This window comes from Mesoplodon mirus (genome assembly GCF_964341445.2).
Source record: "Mesoplodon mirus genome assembly, chromosome: 4".
NCBI classification, from domain to species: domain Eukaryota; kingdom Metazoa; phylum Chordata; class Mammalia; order Artiodactyla; family Ziphiidae; genus Mesoplodon; species Mesoplodon mirus.
This window is the reverse complement of record NC_138979.1, coordinates 156566608-156584896: the sequence shown is the minus strand read 5'-3', so window position 1 is coordinate 156584896 and position 18289 is coordinate 156566608. Positions and strand designations below refer to the sequence as shown.

General features: G+C 52.9%; 1 protein-coding gene across 3 annotated transcripts in view; it reads right to left on the bottom strand.

Annotated features, from left to right (window-relative positions):
* Positions 1-340: 340 nt before the first annotated feature.
* SMOC1 (SPARC related modular calcium binding 1) overlaps positions 341-18289 on the bottom strand; it is a 155314-nt gene continuing 137365 nt past the window's right edge. For 2 of the 3 annotated variants that reach the window (XM_082618475.1, XM_082618477.1), the window contains exons 10-12: positions 17143-17248; positions 7500-7744; positions 341-2243 (exon numbers count right to left, since the gene is read on the bottom strand). In XM_082618475.1, coding sequence (XP_082474601.1) covers positions 2227-2243; positions 7500-7744; positions 17143-17248 — 368 coding nt within the window. In that variant the 3' untranslated portion in view covers positions 341-2226. The remainder of the gene's footprint in view (positions 2244-7499; positions 7745-17142; positions 17249-18289) is intronic. The other variant, XM_082618476.1, reaches the window with a different exon arrangement.

Genomic DNA, 18289 nt, shown 5'->3' with positions numbered 1-18289 from the left:
CCTGAAGCCACAGAATGGGCTACCCCCAGCCCTGCCCCCAAAGCACCACCACCAACATCCCCTACCTTCCTTGTGAGGGCAGCTGTATGGGTGCAGGCAAGAGGGAGGATTACAAAGAGGGCGCCAACACTGTAGGTGAGGGCCCAGGGCATCGATGTCCTAACCGCAAAGTGTGGCGCCACCTAACGGCCACTTCTGGGTTCCTTTCCCATCTAGCACCACAGACTTCCCAAGATCAGAGTGGAGGGCACCCGGGCCACAGAAAACAACTAACCTTTTAAGGAAATGAAGCCTTTCCATCAGAGGAAGCCACCCAAAGAAAGAGGCAACAGCCGCCAAGATTGACTCATTTTTATTTTTTATAAAACAAGCTACAAAGAGTCTCCCTCCCTCCTCACAAAGGAAAACCACACAACACAGCCTCCACATACGTGTGAGAGAGAAGATGCCCAGGGGAGAGTCTGACTTTCTACAAGGAGGTGCTTCCTCCTGGCCAGAGTAGGGGACTGGGGTCTCCTGGAAAGTCCATCTGGTTCCAGCACGCTGAGCTTTCTGGTCCAAACTAATGGGCTAAGGCTCCCCGTCCACCTTACCATGTTGGGATGGGGCCTCCAGTCACCCTAACACAACCTTTGGGACTTTCACCCAGACAGCAAGAACCTTCTGCAGTCAGAGGATGGGATACCGGGATGGGGTACGAGACGCACGAGATGTGGCCAGATTTCCAAAAGCAATCCATAGGGGCCCCAGTCCTGGGCTACTACCCACCCTCGCCCACTGCTGCCACGCCTGCTCATGGAAGGGGTGCTAAGGGCCACTTGTTGTTCTTTGATGACTGTCAGATAGGCATGGCCACCCGGGCAGAAGGAGCTGGCATCTGACCCGAAGGCTGCCCAGCACATTGGATTCCACATTGGAATCACAGTAAAACGTCTGTGGAAAGCTAGGCCTGGATGTCCCCATAGCTGGGTTATTATCTCTGCACTTCTAGGCGAGGCAGAAGTGGGAGGCCCAAGATGAGTTGTGCTCTGGAATTGGCCTCAAGCCTGGAAGCCTTTAAGGGCATTTAAGGGAACAGGAAGAACCTCAGTACTGCGTTTTTTAAAAAAGGCTGAGTTTCCAACAAGGTGACCAACACAACTCTTCCCTCGGGCTTATGAGGACCAGAGGACGGCAAGGGGAGATAGAGGAGAGTGGAAGTAAAAGCCTAGTCTGACCTTGGCCCTGGGAGCTGTCTCGGGAAGCCTCATTCGTGGGTTTGCAGGAGGTGAGAAGCCTCCTGTGGGTACTGCACTCACCAGGGCAGGCCATCTGTCCTCTTCCCTCTGCTGCTCAGAAACTAAACAGCTACTAAATAAAAGGCCCCTCTGTGTGTCTTTTCCTTCTTTGCCCCCCTTCTCATGCTTTACGTGGAGTAGATGTTAAACATGGGTGGAAATGTTTCAACTGACCCTAACGCAAATCCTTGGAGGACAATTTGCTCAGTGGGCCAGCAGGACACTGTGCACCCACGGGGTCAGGGCCACCTGGGGATCCAGATGGCAGGAACACATGGGCACGGGAGCCCTCCCTCCAGGGGCCCCTCACATTGTCTCACACCCAGCCTCCCTTGAGAAGGTCAACCGCCAAGTGACTTGCCAGCTCTGACAGCCACAGCAAGAGGCGGTGCCCTCCTCCCACTAGAAAAGAACTAGTGGAGTCTGCACTATAACCACAGGGGTCGGTCTCCAAACAGAATCCAAGCGCGCTGGGGATGGAGTTCTGGGTTCCAGAAAGCTGGGCCGTGTGTCCAGAGCCCTCACAACCCAGAGCAGGAAAAGGGAGGGGAATAAACAGACAGCAGTGCCAATGGCTGTACAAAAGAACTATACAATTTACATATATATTTATATACAGTATATAAATCTCTTTCTTCTCAGTCCCAACAAGACCCTCACCCCCTCAGAACCCTAAAAGTTGTCAGTAGCAGATCCAAAACCTTAACAATAAAAGAGAATGAACAGTCTTTCTTCCCTTTCCTTTTCCCACTGTGGTATTAGATATTGGTGTTTAAAAATGAAACCAAAAAGAAGACACACAAGTAAGAGTTATTAAAAGTGCAAACACGGTGGGCACCACTCATGTTACATGGGATGTGGCTGGGCTGTGGGCAGCGTCCAAGGTCAGGTGTCTGGTGATCCATCCTGCCTCCCTGGTCTCTCCACCTGCCCTTTGGTTTTCTGCTCCTTAGATGAGGCGTCCTACTGAGAAGGGAGGTATAAGTGAGAAGTTAGAGTTGGGTTTACTTGCAATCCAGCTACACATGTCAATTTCCTCACCGGAGCAGGTTTTTCTACCTGCTGTTAAATACGGGGCTGGGTGGAACACAGGTAACCTGGACTTGCAGATAAGCCCATGTTTTACCAGCCCATCTTTGCCACCATGAGGCATCACAATCACAACAAAATGAGGCTGCCATTCCAGAGAACTAGGTTTTGCCCAGTAAACACAATTGGGGGGCGTGCACTCTGTACAAACCATCCTACTCCCAGATGCCAGCCTTTCAACCTGGGGCTGGGTCGGAAGTGGTAGGTGCCTGTTTATAGGTGGGAATGGTAGGATCCTTGTAGCACTAACTAATCTTTCTCTTGTGTCCTCAGCAAACAAATTGAACATGGGAGTCCAAGTAACTTGGCCAATCCCAACACTCCACTGCACTACCGAAGCTGCATCAGGGGGCCCATAGGAAGGACCCCAGAAAGAAGGCAACTTACTGAATGGGTTTTTGCCTGATCATTTTCCCTGGGGGAAGATGCCAAGACTACCACCTGCCAAAACAGGAACTTAGGATGCTTAAATGGCCTTGACCCAGAAAACTGGTAGGGTTTCTTCTATACCTGGGCCCCTGGACCCTCTAACACCCAGAATGAAGAGGGCACTTGGGGAAGAGCCAGAGATTGTGTGGCCAGGCTTCCTGTTCTACTCGGGTAAACCCCTTGTTAGCCAACACCCTTAAACACAGTCCCTCTTCCCTAAGGCCAGGGCCCCCTCATTAGCTGAGAGGGGCTTTAGTGCTGATGGACATTTGCATAACCTTCTTGGGTCCTGGCTCTACCAGTTGCAGAAGGTCAGGTGGAAGGAATCTTAGCCATCATCTGGTCCAGCCCCTTCACTTAACAAATCCAGAAACTGACGCTCAGAGCAGTTGAGGGGCTTAACGGAGGTCCAAGGCTTGTTCTGCGAACACCCACTCCAACCCCATAGGGTGCTGATCGGTTTTGGAGGCTCTGCAGGGCCCAGGTCTCCTAAGGGAGGAGCAGGGAGCTGCAAGGCAGGCACACCAAGAGCTGGGCCAGCTCCACGTGGGCCCTGGAGGCTGTGTGATTTTGTGCACAGCCCTTAACCCCTCTGGGTCAGTCTATGGAGCAGGAATTAGGACCACAGCTGTGCTGCTTCTGCTGTGCCTCTCACAGGGTTGCCTTGAGGATCAACGGAATTCATGGAGAAAGGGCTTGGAGGAGTGTAAAGTGCTGTGGGGATACACGCCCACCCTCAGCTCAACCGCCCCCAAGTGACACTAACATTCCTTAAGACCTGAGAAAAAAGACAGAACACAGGGTGGGGTGGGATGAGGGGTAGATACTGGTATATCCAATGTCACGGATGAGAAAACAAACTTGGAAAGACAGAGGGACAAGCCCAAGGCAGGCAGGTGGGAGGTGAGCCAGGTTGCCAGGCCCTGAACCCCATCTTTCATCTGCTCCAGCCAGCAGCTGCTCCTCTCAGGGGTGAGAGGAAAGATCTACACGTACAGAGGACCTCAGATAGTCCTACCCACCAGGCTGAGACTCAGGAGAGAAAACGTACAGCCAGCGGTAACCAACTCTCACCTGAAGGCTTACCGCACTAATCCCTTTACCAAAATATCACTTCATCCTCAGAACAACTGTATATGGTTCTAATAGAACAATCAAATTATCCCCATGTTATGAGGATGAAACTGAGGCTTGGAGATGGCGTAGCTTTTACGTGGTGAAGCAAACTCAGACCTGACTGTCTGCTTCCAGAATCATGCTCTTAACTACCAAGGAAGGCAGGGGAGAGAAAAGGTCCGAGCCCGGAGCAGGTGCCATCCTTGGGCAATTCATCGGAAGAGCTGGCAATTTCTTTCAGTGCAAGAACTCGGCTCCAGGCTGCCTGCTTCACAGGGTGGTGACAGTAATCCTAATGATGGTGCTTTATATACTGGGAAGGACGGGTTAAGAAAGACCAGCCCTTGGAACACTGTGCAGAGAATTCAGCTCCCCAGTGAGGAGTGTGGTTGGTAAAAATGCCTGTGTTCATGGGGCATTTCCCAGAAATTCAGTGCCTCACACCCAAAGCTACATTCACCCCCAAACTCGGTGTCCTCCCCACACCCGACTTCTGCCCCCAGCTTGGTGTGCAAGCCCCTTTCGGCCCACCAGAGGGCACTGCACAACACCAGATGACCAACATCTGCTCCATTCCCTACATACCATCTACCCAAGTGGCTTTTCTGCTGCTCCGCAGGAGAGGGACCCTGCGAAGCTGCCGGGAGCCTGGGGGTGCGTTACTCTACTACTCCTAATTTCTTTTGTGCATTCACCACTAACCACGTACTGAGCTAAGTTCTTCACAGGCACCAGCTTGTTAAACCTTCACACCGAATCTGTGAGGCAGACGCTATCGTCTCCATTTTGCAGATGAGGAAATTGAGGCTCAGAGAGTTTGGGTAGCTTGCTAAAGATTACAAAGCTAGTAAGTGTCAGGGCTGGATGCTTCCTTTGGGTTCTGTGCACCTGGTGCCCCACAAAACTTCAGAGGACAGCCGGGAGGCCTCCTTGAGCTCGGTGGACCCGAGGTCACCACACTCAGCCTCCCCTTGGCCGCTGGGTGCTGCACGGACCTGAACTAGCAGCACAGGAAGGGGACTGAGGGCAGAGGGGCTCCAACCTCACTGAGCCCAGAAGTGCTCCTGGGTGGGCCTGGGGTCTATACTAACACTGGGTAGTCTCTTTCCAATACTGGCCCTCAGCCTGCGCTCTGAGAAATGGGCACAGTTCCAAATGCCAAAGCGTAATGTCACCATACAGGACAATCCCTCTCCTATCCCTTCATCATTTGACAAGGATCTAATGCACAGTTACTGGGCGCCGTGCACCGTGTACCGTGCACTCTGCCTGAGGTTAGAAATTGAGAAGGCACATCCACAGCTACTGGGGAGCTGCAGGGGAGAATCAGGAACGTGAACTGCAAATGCAGTGTGATAAGGCTTCTGACAGCGGCAATAATCTTATGAAGAAGAATAGTAATATTGAACTCCCATGGAGTTCCTTCAATGTCTCAGGGACTATGACAACTGCTTTGACTCACTGTCCCAGTGAATCAGCACAACAGCCCTATGAGGTGGCTATTATGATTATTTCCATCTTACAGATGAAGACACTGAAACCCAGGATGGCTGAGTAGTTTGTACTTGGGTGAAAGAACTAGTCTGTGGCTGAGGCAGGGTCCTGGGGACTCAGAGTCGTGGGAACACAGAGAGGCATCCTCATCAGACAGGGGAGCCCAGAGTGATGAGGTCACTCACCCAGGGCCACACGCCCCAGAACAAAGGCCAGAACCCAGTGATGGAGCGGGCAGGTCCCGAGACTGGGTACCTCATGGTAACTCAGCCACTTCCCCAGCTACCCTTTGGGTTTACACTGTCAAACAAGGGTTAGAAGGAGGAAAAGCCCTTATGTTTCCTCCAAGGCAATCTCAGCATTTCCCAAGCTTCCATTTCAAATAAGTCAGCACCACCCGAATCACTATCTTCAGCCCAGACCTTTCACCGGCCCTACAGACCCTCTAATTCTTTGCGTGCATCCAACTTGACACGTCCAAGCCATCCTCGTCACCTTCCCTGTCCCCCTGCACCTGCTCGGCTCTTCCTCCCACGTTGCCCATCTCAGTGAAGGGACCCACTGTCCAGTTGCCCAAACCAACCTTCATCCCTCTATGCACTCAATCACCAAGGCCTGCAGGTCTACCTAGTCACCTCTACCCACTACTCTGCATCCCCTACTGGGTTTTTCATAACTCGGGCCTCCATCACCTCCTGTCTGGACAGCCACAGCCTCCTATTGGGGACTCTACCTCGCTTATCCCCAAGCCACTTCCCACACTGCACCAGAATAATTTTTAAGCAAAACTGATGCTCTTGTTTCTCTGACTGAATCCCTTCAACAGCTTCCCCACCGCCCTTGTATAGCTGAAACTCTCTCACCTTGCCGCCTACCCCTTCCCCTCCCCTTCCATCTTCAAACATGCATCTCGGTCACACTGACATCCTTCAGCTCCTCTAGAACTCTCCTCCCTCACCTCTGCAGCTTCACTCTTCACTTGCCTCAGCTCAGAACACTCTTCCCTCCCCTGATCTTTCTGCTTGGCCACCCCTTACTCATTGCTCAGGGATTGCTGTAGAGCAGGGGCAGCAAACGTATCTGTAAAGGACTAGCTGGTAAGTATTGTAGCTTTGTTGGTCGTGTACAATATACAATAGTCTCGGTTGTATATTCTTCTTTTTTGAAAATGACATTCCTTTAAAAATAGAAAAACCACTCAGCTCACAGGCTGTACAGAAACAGGCCATGGACTAGATTGGGCCCATGGGCCACGGTTGGCTGACCCCTGGTCTAGACATCACCTCCTTCCCAAAGTTTTCCAAGCCCGTCTGCCCCTGAGCTGATGGGGGAGCCCTACGTACGTTCCTACAATGCTCTGCACTTGCTCCACTGTGACAGAGATCGTTAGGTGTCCACCAGAATTCACGCTCTCCTCCTCTTCCTGGGTTCCCAGCCTTCCTTACTGTGGGGTGTGGTCTAGTGACTGAGTTCAAGCCAGTGAAATAGGAGAGGTGATGTGTGTCACTTCCAGGACTGGCCCGTCAACCCCCCACCACAGGCACTGCTCCAGGCTTTACGCCATCTGGCTGGCTGGGAAGGGAGAAGACCCCCAGGGTGACCCTGGATGCCACATAATAAAGATGGCAGAGTCATTCTCAGCCTGAATCTCAGTGACTGCACACAAAGCAATCCCCACTCCTATTCCTTCCCCTGCATACACCACACACACACCCACACACACACTCACACACACACACCCCTAGGACCTGGAATCGTGGGGCAAGATGAACTAATATCCACTGTGTTGAGCTGAGCCATTACGTGTGTGGTTCTACTTGTCACTGCAGCCTGGCCTATCCTAATACACCCTCATAGCACTTACCACAAGGTATGTAAATACTTTAGTATCTGTCTCCTCCATAGACTGTGGAAGGACAGGGACCTTATCCATCCATTCCTCCACTATATCAGGCATCTAGCACGAAGCATAACACACTCCCAGTAAGTAGCTGAATAAACACGCACCTGGGACCTCATCTACTGGGGGAGCCCTTGGCCCCGGGCCCGGGAGGGGCAAGTCTTAGTGGGCCAGGAGCACGGGCAAGCACTCACCTTCTTTGCTAACACCCAGGCAGCCCTTCAGCTCGGGAAGTGAGATGACCTTGTCCTTGTTCAGGTCACAGTAGTCAGTGAAACGCCGGGCGCATTTCTTGGGCTTGGCTTTCTTCTTCACGTAGCGCTTGAAGGGCTTCATTTCCCTCTTGTTAATGTCATCGCTGCTGTTGCTGTCCAGCTGGCTGAAGTACCAGTGCACCACTCGCTCCTCCAGGGTGTGGCTGGGGTCTGGCTCCGAGAACCTGGGCCACGGGCAGACACCCCCATCCCCAAGCACACCGCTCAGGATCCTGCAGGAACCACCAGCCCAGCCTCAGTTCCCTCCCACGTGCTCAGATGCCAGGGCTGCCGGCAGCCAGGCAGAAACGGCTTATCCGAGCCCAAGCCCTCCCAGCCCCAATGAGCCTGCAGCCGAATCAAGCCATCCTTTCCAACTTGAGCCACAAGACTGGACAGTTCGTTCTTCGGGGGTCCCCAAGTAGGTGAGCCTGCCACCCCCTCCGCCATAGCCAGCAATGTTCTCGTACAAGACGGATGCTCAAGACATACTGGCCGGATATAATTCACCTGAGAGAACCACAGGGATCCAAACGGTCCTTCTCCTAGCCTAGTGTTGTTGCCACACAAGCTGCCCATTGCACGTGAACTTGGCATCCAAATGAACATGACTATGGGAAAGGGTGCTCGGAGCCTGCACCACCCACCCAGTGCCAGTCCAGGTCCTGGGAGGGCTTCCAAAGCAGGAGGCAGAGCCCCTGGCTTCAAACTGCTGTCTTGGCGAAACAGAGCCAAAAAAGTGAAACCGAGCAGCAACAATTCAGTGTGAAGTGTGAAGTTCCCGTGGGCCGTCCCTGTCAGGTATCAAGTGCAGTAAGAATTGGGGAAAGAAGGCAATTGAGATGGACACAAACAGAGGTTCTACAGTTGGCAAGTCCAGACCTACTAAGCGTGAGTCTGTCCACATAGAGGTTTTAAGACAGGAGGTCCAGGGTGGACCCAGGAAGCCACATGTTAACTAGAACCCCCAGGGGATTCTGCTAAGAAGCACTGGGCTAGAGTAACCAAGAGAGCTTCCCGATGTCAAGAAGCACAGCAGTGACCGCATCTAACACAGCCCATGTATGCGTGGTGACCGTAACGTGACAAGAGCAATGCCTACACGTGTAACGTACACAAGGCCCACCCATCAATTTCATTTACTCATGCCTCATCTTTTCCCAAAAAGGATTCAGGGTGCTAGCTGAAACTTTTGAAGCCAATGATGCGTCTCTTCTAGAGGGGGTGACTGGGGTCTCTGGCCAGGAGAACAGAGTCACACGAGTCCCATGGTTCCTGCTGCCAGGGCTTGGCATGGAGTGAATGTGGTCCAGGCCCTTTTGTTTAAAGCCCTGGGTAACTTTCCCTTGGTTGGGCGACTAAGGCTGAGGTTGGGAGGTCCATACATTCAAATACTTAGTCTGCAGGGCACTGGGACAGACTACGTGACGACCATGGGTGAGAAGCCTGGGCAGAGGTGCTCGCTATCACACAGGGATCCTGCACCAGGGATTCAGCGCCTGCCAGCACACTCTTAAGCTGTACCTGGCAAGAAAAATATTCAAGGCACTCCCAGTGCCTTGGGGTTCTTCTCTAGGGTTTGCCGAGTTTTCCAGGAGGGAGGGGACCATCCCTGACACTCCGCTATGAATGAGCCAGCAAACTCCCTCCCCTACCCCAACCCCCAAGTGGCCTCACCATTTAGGGAAAAAGATGTTTCATTACCAAAAAAAAAGCCAGGCATCCCTGTTGAATGCCCACTCCTAATTAAGTGGATTGCCATCTTGGGCAGGTTCCCCTGGGCACCCTGGACCAATTCCAAGAGAGCACAATTAGTGGATCTGCCAGCAGGACCTCATCTTGACAGGTCTGGCGCAGGGAGCACCTGGGGAAGGTGTGAGGGACCGTCTGCTTCTGGTCCTTGGGGAATCTGCTAGGTCTGTCACAGAAACCAGGCTTGGAAGGGCTTTCCAACAGGCATGGCTCAGACTGTTGTCTCTGCCAGTACATGGTACTTTGGTGGTTTTAAGCTTCCTCTATTTTCACCGCAACATTCACTCTCGAGCCTGAAGGGTATACCAGGCGGGCCCCAGAAAATTCTCTATCAGGATGCTCGTGGAGCAGCAGGGAGGGTGGCCAGCTCCCTCGCAGGGCACCCTGCCTGCCCTCGCCTTCCCCTACACACGAGGGAGGACCCAGCTGCAGGAGGAGAGCTGGGAGGGACCCAGGGGACACACTCCAGCTATTTCCACCCAGGCTTTCTAAGGAGGTCAGGGGAGGGCCTTCCCCCTCGGCCCCTCCCATGAGGGGGCCACGAGAACCCCTGGCGAAGGCAGCTCTTCCTTTAACCTTTAGGCTCAGCATAGCGTAATGTCTACCTAGAGGCTGGAATAATAAAGCCTCACTTGCTGAGACGGGAAGGGATGAGGTCATCTCCCGCCCAGACGCCCAGCCAGGAGAGGCTCGCTGTCTTCAACACGTGTTCCTGGGCTCCCGCCTGCCTGCCCAGTTCTCAGCGACTCAGTTGCTGGAGCTCCCCGCACCTTCCTTTGGGCTAGGCTGCAGCAAGAAGCAGCTCTTCTCCCATGCTACAACCTCTAGGAGTTTCCTCTTAGGCCAGAGAGTGACTGTCATTTGGCTGCTGCTCCTTTTTCCCTCCCTTGCCTGCCTCCTTGTCTGGAGAACCATGTTCCTGCCCTCCTCACTCCCAGCAGGAGCTCCCCAGCCCAGAGCGGCCATGCCTTCTGCCTGCTACCCACTGTATGTCCCCCATACCCCGCAGCTGAGGCCACATCCCAGGAGACGTCCCCCGGGAGCCCTCCAAGCAGTGCCTCTGCCTCCCTATAGCGCTTCCCCAACCGGCAGCCTGCCCTGTGGGCCTGAGGGGCCTGCCTCTGCCTGCCCCCGTCCCCAGCTGGTGTAAGGCACTCTGCTTCTGAAATCCTTTGACTTCCAGAATCCCATGCTGCCCCCTCCCCAAACATCAGAGCCAGGCTCCACACGTGTAGCTAGGCAGCGCTAGGGTCCTACTTTGGAAGCCAAGGCTTTGTCTAGGCCAAGCGCCAAGTACATTTAAGGCAAGGATTTCTCAGCGAGGGTGCGGGGCAGGGGGTGGGATCATGAACCCTCAGAACACGTAATCAAAGCCATAGTCCCTCTCTCTAAAATGCACATGCACCAAGAACTCTGCAGATTTTAGGGGTTTAATGGACTCCCTAAACCCCATCCAAGGTCACGGACTCAAGTTAAGAACCCTCATCTAGAGGGAAGGAGACTCCAGCCATGACCCCAGAAGAATAAGTCCGAACCTTCTGGAAGGAGATTGGGTGAGACAAAAGACAGTAACTGGGAGGGGGTTGGGCGTAGTTTTCATGCTTCCAACCAAGCATACTAGAAAAAAGAAAATTACTGAAGGCATCTGGCTCAAAACGCTGAAAATGAGGTTTCTGGCTTCACAGCAGCCTCAAGTCCCCAAACTACCATGCTTCATGCAAGAACTAGTTAAGACTGACATCTATCAGGAGTCCTGATTTAGCCAAACCAGCAGCGGGCATGTGTGAAAGAAGACACGAGAAGCCTCTGTTAACTAAGGAGAAGCTAAGATCTTCCCGGGGAGTGCTGGATGGGGTGGGGCAAGAGGGCCTCCCAGAGTCTCCAGGAAGCTCTCAAGCAGTCTGTGCTGGAGTCCTTTCCATCACAGCTGGACTCCCCGCAATTTACCCCTGACCTCAAAGCCACAGCCCACTGAGCCCTCCAGCTCTTACAGCTTTCTAGCAGTATCCTTTAAAAATACTGGCAACTTGCACTCCCAGTTCTCGGGTTACACGGGCATCAGACTCCCGGCCTCTCTCTCACACATGCCCACAGAACTGGGATGAGAACCGCTGGAACTCAAAGGGGCTCATCAGGCAAGGGCTGGGGACCCTACGTTAGAGAGTGGGATGGTTCTTTAGGTTCACTTAACAGTGGTGCCCAGGTCCTTGCTGTGGGCCTCCCTACAGGTACAATTCCACTTCCATTAAAAGGGCTTATTGGGTGTGTAGAGGTTCCAAGTTTCCTCGGATATGGTGTGGAGAGACACAGTGCAATGTTGGCGTCAGCCCCACCTCTGGGCTGTTTTGGTGGCCGTCCTGTTGCCTCCCGTCTCCAGGGATGAGGAAAACCACTAGAGCCAGGTCCCTCCCTGGACTGGCCGGGCCCCACCGAGTCTTCTCCCAAATTAAGAGGCAGCAGGTGCCACCCTTCCCCTTCAGCCCTCTCAGTGTCGCTTCTGCAGCCTCAGCCCGCCGGGCCTTGGCTGCAATGCACAGCTGGAGAGTCAGCCCCTTTTACCACAAGGAAACTGGCGCTGGCCAAGATCTTGGGCCCAATTCCGCTGTCCCAAGCAGTTTTAAACAAGGTGAGGTGGGATGGCCTGGAGGCACGGGCCAAGCCAAGCAGGTCAGCTGAGCCCCATCTGGAGCCGGGTCCAGGCCCTGCCAGCTGTGCGGGTGGGTAGAGCTGGGAAATGCCAAGTCAGCCGCATTCCAGCCTCCTCCTTGCAAGAACATCAACAAGTCACCGCACTGGGCAGGAAGGAGGAAGCCTCAAGACCCACGGTCTCTTCTTGAGGGACCACAGGAGGGGCAGCGAGGCTTACGCGGCCCAGCCCAGCTCCTCTCAACGTTGACTTTTTCTAGGGTGGAGTGGAGAAGGGAGAGGGTTCCCCTGCTCTAGAAGGCTCTGCCAGCTAGGATCTCAGAACTCTCCCTTTGGGACTGATAAATGCTGATGGGAAGGCTGATTTAGCCGGTGGGGTGAGGCGACGGGGGCGGAACTCTGCCTTCTGGAGCGGGAAGGACCAAGAGCATAATTCAATGATCTAACAACCCTTCACTGAGAACAGCCTCATCTAATGATACCTGCAGGCCACCCCCTCCCAGGCACTAGCCACAGATGTTTCCATGGATACCCCATTCTACTTTGCCTATTTTTAGATTTGGGCAGCACTGCTTTCCCCCTAAATCAGGCTAGAAGACCAGAAAAGGAAGTAGATATCTCCCTCTTCCACTCCCTACATCCAACAAGTCTTCAAATCCTATTGATTTCATTACTAAAGCTTCAGTAAATCATCCCGTCCACCACAGCTTTAGTCCACATTCTCATCACCTTTCCCTCTGGTGTAGGCTGTAAACTTCCTGCCCCATTTAGCTCCCCTCTCCCCGTCTGGCTTCCATAGGAATGCCCATCTAGTCACATGGCTCCCTGTGGCCCTCTCTGGCACGAATCACAAGACCCAGCATGATCTGGGCTCTGCCCAGCTCTACAGCCTCATCTCCCGACTGTCCACAGCCTGCCTCTCAAGCTTGAACCTTACTCCTCACAATTCCTTCCACAGACCCTACCTCGTTCATACCTCGCTACCCCTAGGGTCCCTCTGCTGGGATACCCTTATTCCTGGTCCATCTAGGTCGGGGCATTTTCTCACTCGTAAGTGAAGATGTGGCTTAAATGTCACCTCCTGTGGAAAGCCTTCTCTCACACGCCCTCCCTCCCCTGAGTCCCTGCAGGACTTCATCTGCCTCTGTTGTCACATTGGCTTTACAGCGCACTCACGTGATTACATAGCTCTTCTCCCAGGAGCTCCATGTCCTCATCCCTGTATGTCCCCAGAACCCAGCACAGAGCTTATGCCAGGGGTAAGATGTAAGAGTTTGTGCAAAGCTAAAACCTCCAAGCCTGACAGGTGGTGGTTTGGGGGGAAGACACCCTCTTTTCCGCTCAGCCCAGACATCCTCCCTGTCCCTTCTTCCCACTGTCCCCAAATGGGACTGTTTCCCGCTGGCCCCAGCTGGTGTCCAGCTTTAATTGCCAGACCCTGAGAGGACACAGGAGAGATCAGCTGTGGCTTCCTGGACCTTGTGCTTGCAACCTCAATTCTACCTGAATTGAGAGCCAAGGCCCAAACCCAGGGACCCTGGATTTCGTAATTCCCTTCGCCAGCCCTGCTCCAGATGTGCTGCCCTCTGCCTTGGCTCTTCCATTGTAAAAGGGTGCCTGACCAGGGGCTGTCCACATGGTGCCCAAGTCCCTTGGTCCCAGCCAGGGCACTGTAAGGCCCTGGTGACAAAGAAGCCTTACAGTGAACTTCAGGGCTAGATCTGGCCTCATAATCAGTCTTGAAGTAGTTCCTGGACCCTCTGACATGTGCCAAGAAAAAGAGGCCTTATTGAGACATCCCTCTCTGTATCCAACAGGGATCCATCCATCTATCCACCCATCCTTATGGCTATTTATTCATTTAACAAATATTTACTGAGCACCTACTGTGTGCCAGGCACTATCCTGAGTTCTAGGAATACAGCAGGGAAGAAGGCAGAAAACGCTCCTTCCCTCATTGAAGTTCAATTTTCATTGGGTAAGGGGAGACAGATACAAATAAACAAACCAGCAAAATATCAGATAGGGATAAGCACTAGGCTGAGAATTAAAAAGCGGTGTTGTGGGCTTCCCTGGTGGCGCAGTGGTTGAGAGTCCGCCTGCCGATGCAGGGGACACGGGTTCATGCCCCAGTCCAGGAAGATCCCACGTGCTGCGGAGCAGCTGGGCCCGTGAGCCATGGCCACTGAGCCTGCACTTCCGGAGCCTGTGCTCTGCAACAGGAGAGGCCACAACAGTGAAAAAGCGGTGTTGTGATAGAGGGTGACAGGGCTGCTCCTTTAGTTTGGATGGTCATTGAGAAGATGATATTTAAATGGAACAGCGGGGCCAGTCACGGGAGGATGGGGGACTCACATTCCAGGCTGAAGGAGCAGCTGGCCCATATGGAGGCCCTGGGGCAGGCAAGAGCTTGGCCTGTTTGAGGACCTGAGAAGGACCAGTGGCTGGAACATAATGACAGGAAGGAGCGGCACATGAGAGGAGGGTGAGCGCCAGCAAGACCATCCTGCACGGCCAGTTCGTGGTCAGAGTTCGGGCTTGCTTTTTCAAAATATATTAGGGAGACCTGAGAGGGATTTAAACTCAGTAAAACCGGTAACCCTGGCCGGCCACCTCCCTGTATAACTGATTCTTTCTCCTTCTCTCCGCAGGCCCACTCCCACTTCCTTGATTTCTAAACTATTTCTTGATACATCTTGTCTGTCTTTTGATTACAAGTCTAGCCTCCAGGTAACGCAATTACCAGATGCAGTTCAAACCTTCCATTCTCATCAAAACCAAACACGGTCAGGTTCACATGAGCTTGAAATGAAAAACGTGTTTAGGAAAAAAAATTTTTTTTAAATTTCTCCCAACATTATATTATACCTAAAAGAGGTTTTTTGGAAACCACAGCAACAAAAACTCCCTTCCCTAAGGACACACTGGAATTAAAAGCATTTATGAACTTCTTAGTTTTTATTTTCTGTAAAAATTTCTTCAGCCTGCAATCTGAGGGTCAAGCGTCCATCTGAACTTGCCCTGACAGCGAGCCTACCTGTGATTTTGGCCCCCCTGGCCCAGGACCTAGCTGGTTTTGGTCCTTTCCCTGGCACTGAAGGCTGCCTGGATCCGAGGCCAGGCCGGGCTCAAGGGCTGGGCTCCCGCAGAAGCAAATGCGACGGAGGGTGAAGTCCTGTCTCCTTAGAACCCAAGTATAAGCACCAGGCAGGCTCCCTGAGCAGTGGGTCAGAGCCAGCAGCCCTGGGGATTTGTGGGTGGAAAGCACCCAGACCTGGAATTGTTAAGGCCATGCCCCCTTCTCGTTTCTTTTTTCCCTCTCTTCTAAAAACCATAAATAGCTCATACCCATTTCTGCATGAAACAACAGGTATGTTTTCACATTCCAAGCATAAATAACAAAAAGGCATATAATACTGAATATGCCTTTTCGTAATTTTCTCTCCCTCTTCCTGGAGATTCGGACACAGCCCTCTCTATTTTAGACTTCCAGTTGCTGAGCACCGTGGGCTGCCTCTGGGCAGTTCTCATCTGCCGACCTGTCAGGCCCTGTCTCCATCTTTTCAGACTTATTGCTGTGTTCCTCCCAGGGGAGGCCTGGACCCTTCCACCGGGTGAGCAAAACAGAGCGGGGCCAGAAACCAGCCTCAGAGCTCAAAGGACCATGGGGGTGGCTGAGAGCAAGCTCCCTGGACAAGCAGGTTCCTAGAGTGGCAACCCACAAGGCAGCCACTGCACTCACTATGATGTGACATAAAAGTGAGTTTTCAGGATGGCTGCCCTTGTCTGCCTCGGGACACAGAACCACTGACAGCTGTGCTGGGAGTCCTGGTTCCCACCCCAGATACACGCCCTGCGGTCGTGCTGATCGCTGCTGAGGCAGTCACACTGGGGCCCTTCCACCGGCCTGGGGGCCTGGGCCTGTCTTGTGGTGGCACTCCTTGCCCTCTGACAGCTTTGCCTCTGGGGAGATGCAGAGGGACTAGCGCTCCCTCCTTGGTGAGCCATGTAAGCTGAGAGTCGGGCTGCCCATCCCTGCCAAGCACATGGCACTTCCCGTTGCTAAGGAGCCAGAACTCTCCCTACTCCGTGCCTCCCACTCTGGCTTCATAATGGGAAGCACATCTCACAGGCCCTTTGGGACCTGCATCCTCTGTGTCATCTACCACCACTGTCATCTCCTCCACCCCCTCCTCCATCCACCCCAGATCAGCCATACTGAACTACGGACGTGCACTTTCCTGGGGTCACAATGTTCTTTCCTTTTTCCTGGAATGGCTTTCCTTCTCTTACTAGCTGAGTCCTACCTATCCTTCAAAACTCAGTATCACCTCCTCCAGGAAGCCTTCTCTGACTCCTCCAGGCTAAATTAGCAAACGCTTCTCTGTTCTTTCACCTCGCTTCTAGCACTTACCACACAGCTTGTATCTTTCTACAGCCTAGTATCCCCATTAGGCTGCATTCTTTGAAGGCAGGGACATGCCTCACATCCCCGGATTCCCAATCCTTAGCCCAGAGCTTGGTGTGCCATGCACGTTCAATAGTTCTGAGCAGCAGACAGATGAATACATGCGTGCTCTGATCAACTGACCCAATGGGCCCAAATTAGTGAGTGCCGGTGATGCTGGTCGCTGGGGAGCATGTACATTACGGCCTTGTGTCAGGACTGCCTCGGCCAGCATATCAGCTCCTGAACTAAGTTGGATTTGGCTATGGCAGTGTCCAATCCCACTGCCCAGAGTCCCTTGGGATTCTTAGGTAGCCAAAATGGCACGCGGCTCCTGCCTTCTCAGAAAAGAAGAAAGCCACCAAGTGCTCTGGACGCCCTCCCTGCCATCCCTGTCCCCATCGTATGCCTATCCCCCTCCCTGCCATTCTGGACTCACTCTAGTGCATCCATTTCTGAGACTGAAGTGCTGGAAGTCTCCCAGACATTCCTGGATTTGCCTATAATCAGGTAACTACAAGCTAGAGAAAAGCAACTCCCAAAGACTAGAAAGGGGAGAGGGGCGGCGAGATTTTTGGTGGAAGGTGAGACAAAGTCACAGCTACACGGTTTCAGGAAGAGGATCAACTTCCAGCTCTTGTTCAACCCCACCCCCCCCACTCTCCCAGGGACCTGCAGCATCTGAAAAGTCAGGGGCCCCGTGGTCCCACTGGGCCTGAGTCTTGCTCGCATTCTCACCTCCCACCTCCAGTGGGTGCTGCTGAGTTAATGGCCTGCACCATATCAGTGGTGAGAGCATCCAGTAAGCTGGTGATAAATTCCATTTTCTTCCCTTCTGGACAGCCTGAAAGACAAAGTGAGATTTGAAGGCAGATGCCAAGTAAATGATCAAGTAAATAGCTTCCTCAACTACCACTGTTTCCTCAACCTCTCCAAGTCCTTCTTGTCCAGCTAAATCCACTTTGGGAATTGTCCACAGCTCAGATGATTCTCATAAACCTCCATAGTTCCTCAACCCACAGCCCGCAAGGGGCCGATAGACCAAATGGATAATAATGCTCTCAGTGTCCTTCCATTCCTCAAATGTTTGCTGAGTATCCACTCAGGCACTATGCTAAATGTTAGGGATATTATTATACACACGGTTCTTCTCCTCGTAAAGTTCATAGTCTACTGGGGAACTCAAGCGAGTTCTGGTACAGGAGGACACAGCGACTCTAGCAGCAAGGACCAGGTGCTGAAGGGGCACGAGGAATGCAGAGAACTCCAAGGTCAAAGTTGACTCAAGTAGATCTACCTGTTTACCTATCCAAGAACCTCCTTTTTTCACATCTCTCCTCATCCAGCTTAGATTATAATTATCAACCCTCCCTTATAAGTACTCTCAAACCCTTTGTTTCTCTATTCCTCACTGTGTGATTCCAGCAAAACCCCAAGCATGGGGCTTCCCTGGTGGCGCAGTGGTTGAGGGTCTGCCTGCCGATGCAGGGGACATGAGTTCGTGCCCCGGTCTGGGAAGATCCCACATGCTGCAGAGCGGCTGGGCCCGTGAGTCATGGTTGCTGAGCCTGCGCGTCCGGAGCCTGTGCTCCGCGACGGGAGAGGCCACAACAGTGAGAGGCCCGCGTACCGCAAAAAAAAAAAAAAAAAAAAAAAAAAAAAAGACTACAGTGTTCTGAGCCATCAATATTTATTACTCTTATTGTAACTCACTGGCAGAGAACACTATAAATAAGGGAAACCCAATCCAGCAGCCACTTAGAGGTCCTGGGTTCCTGCCTGTGAGTCTTGTGTCATACCCCAGTGACAGTTCTGGGCCACCAGGAATCATTGCCCCTCAGGACAGCCTTTCCCTGTGAGCTATCTTCTCTTTGCAGCCCTGGGA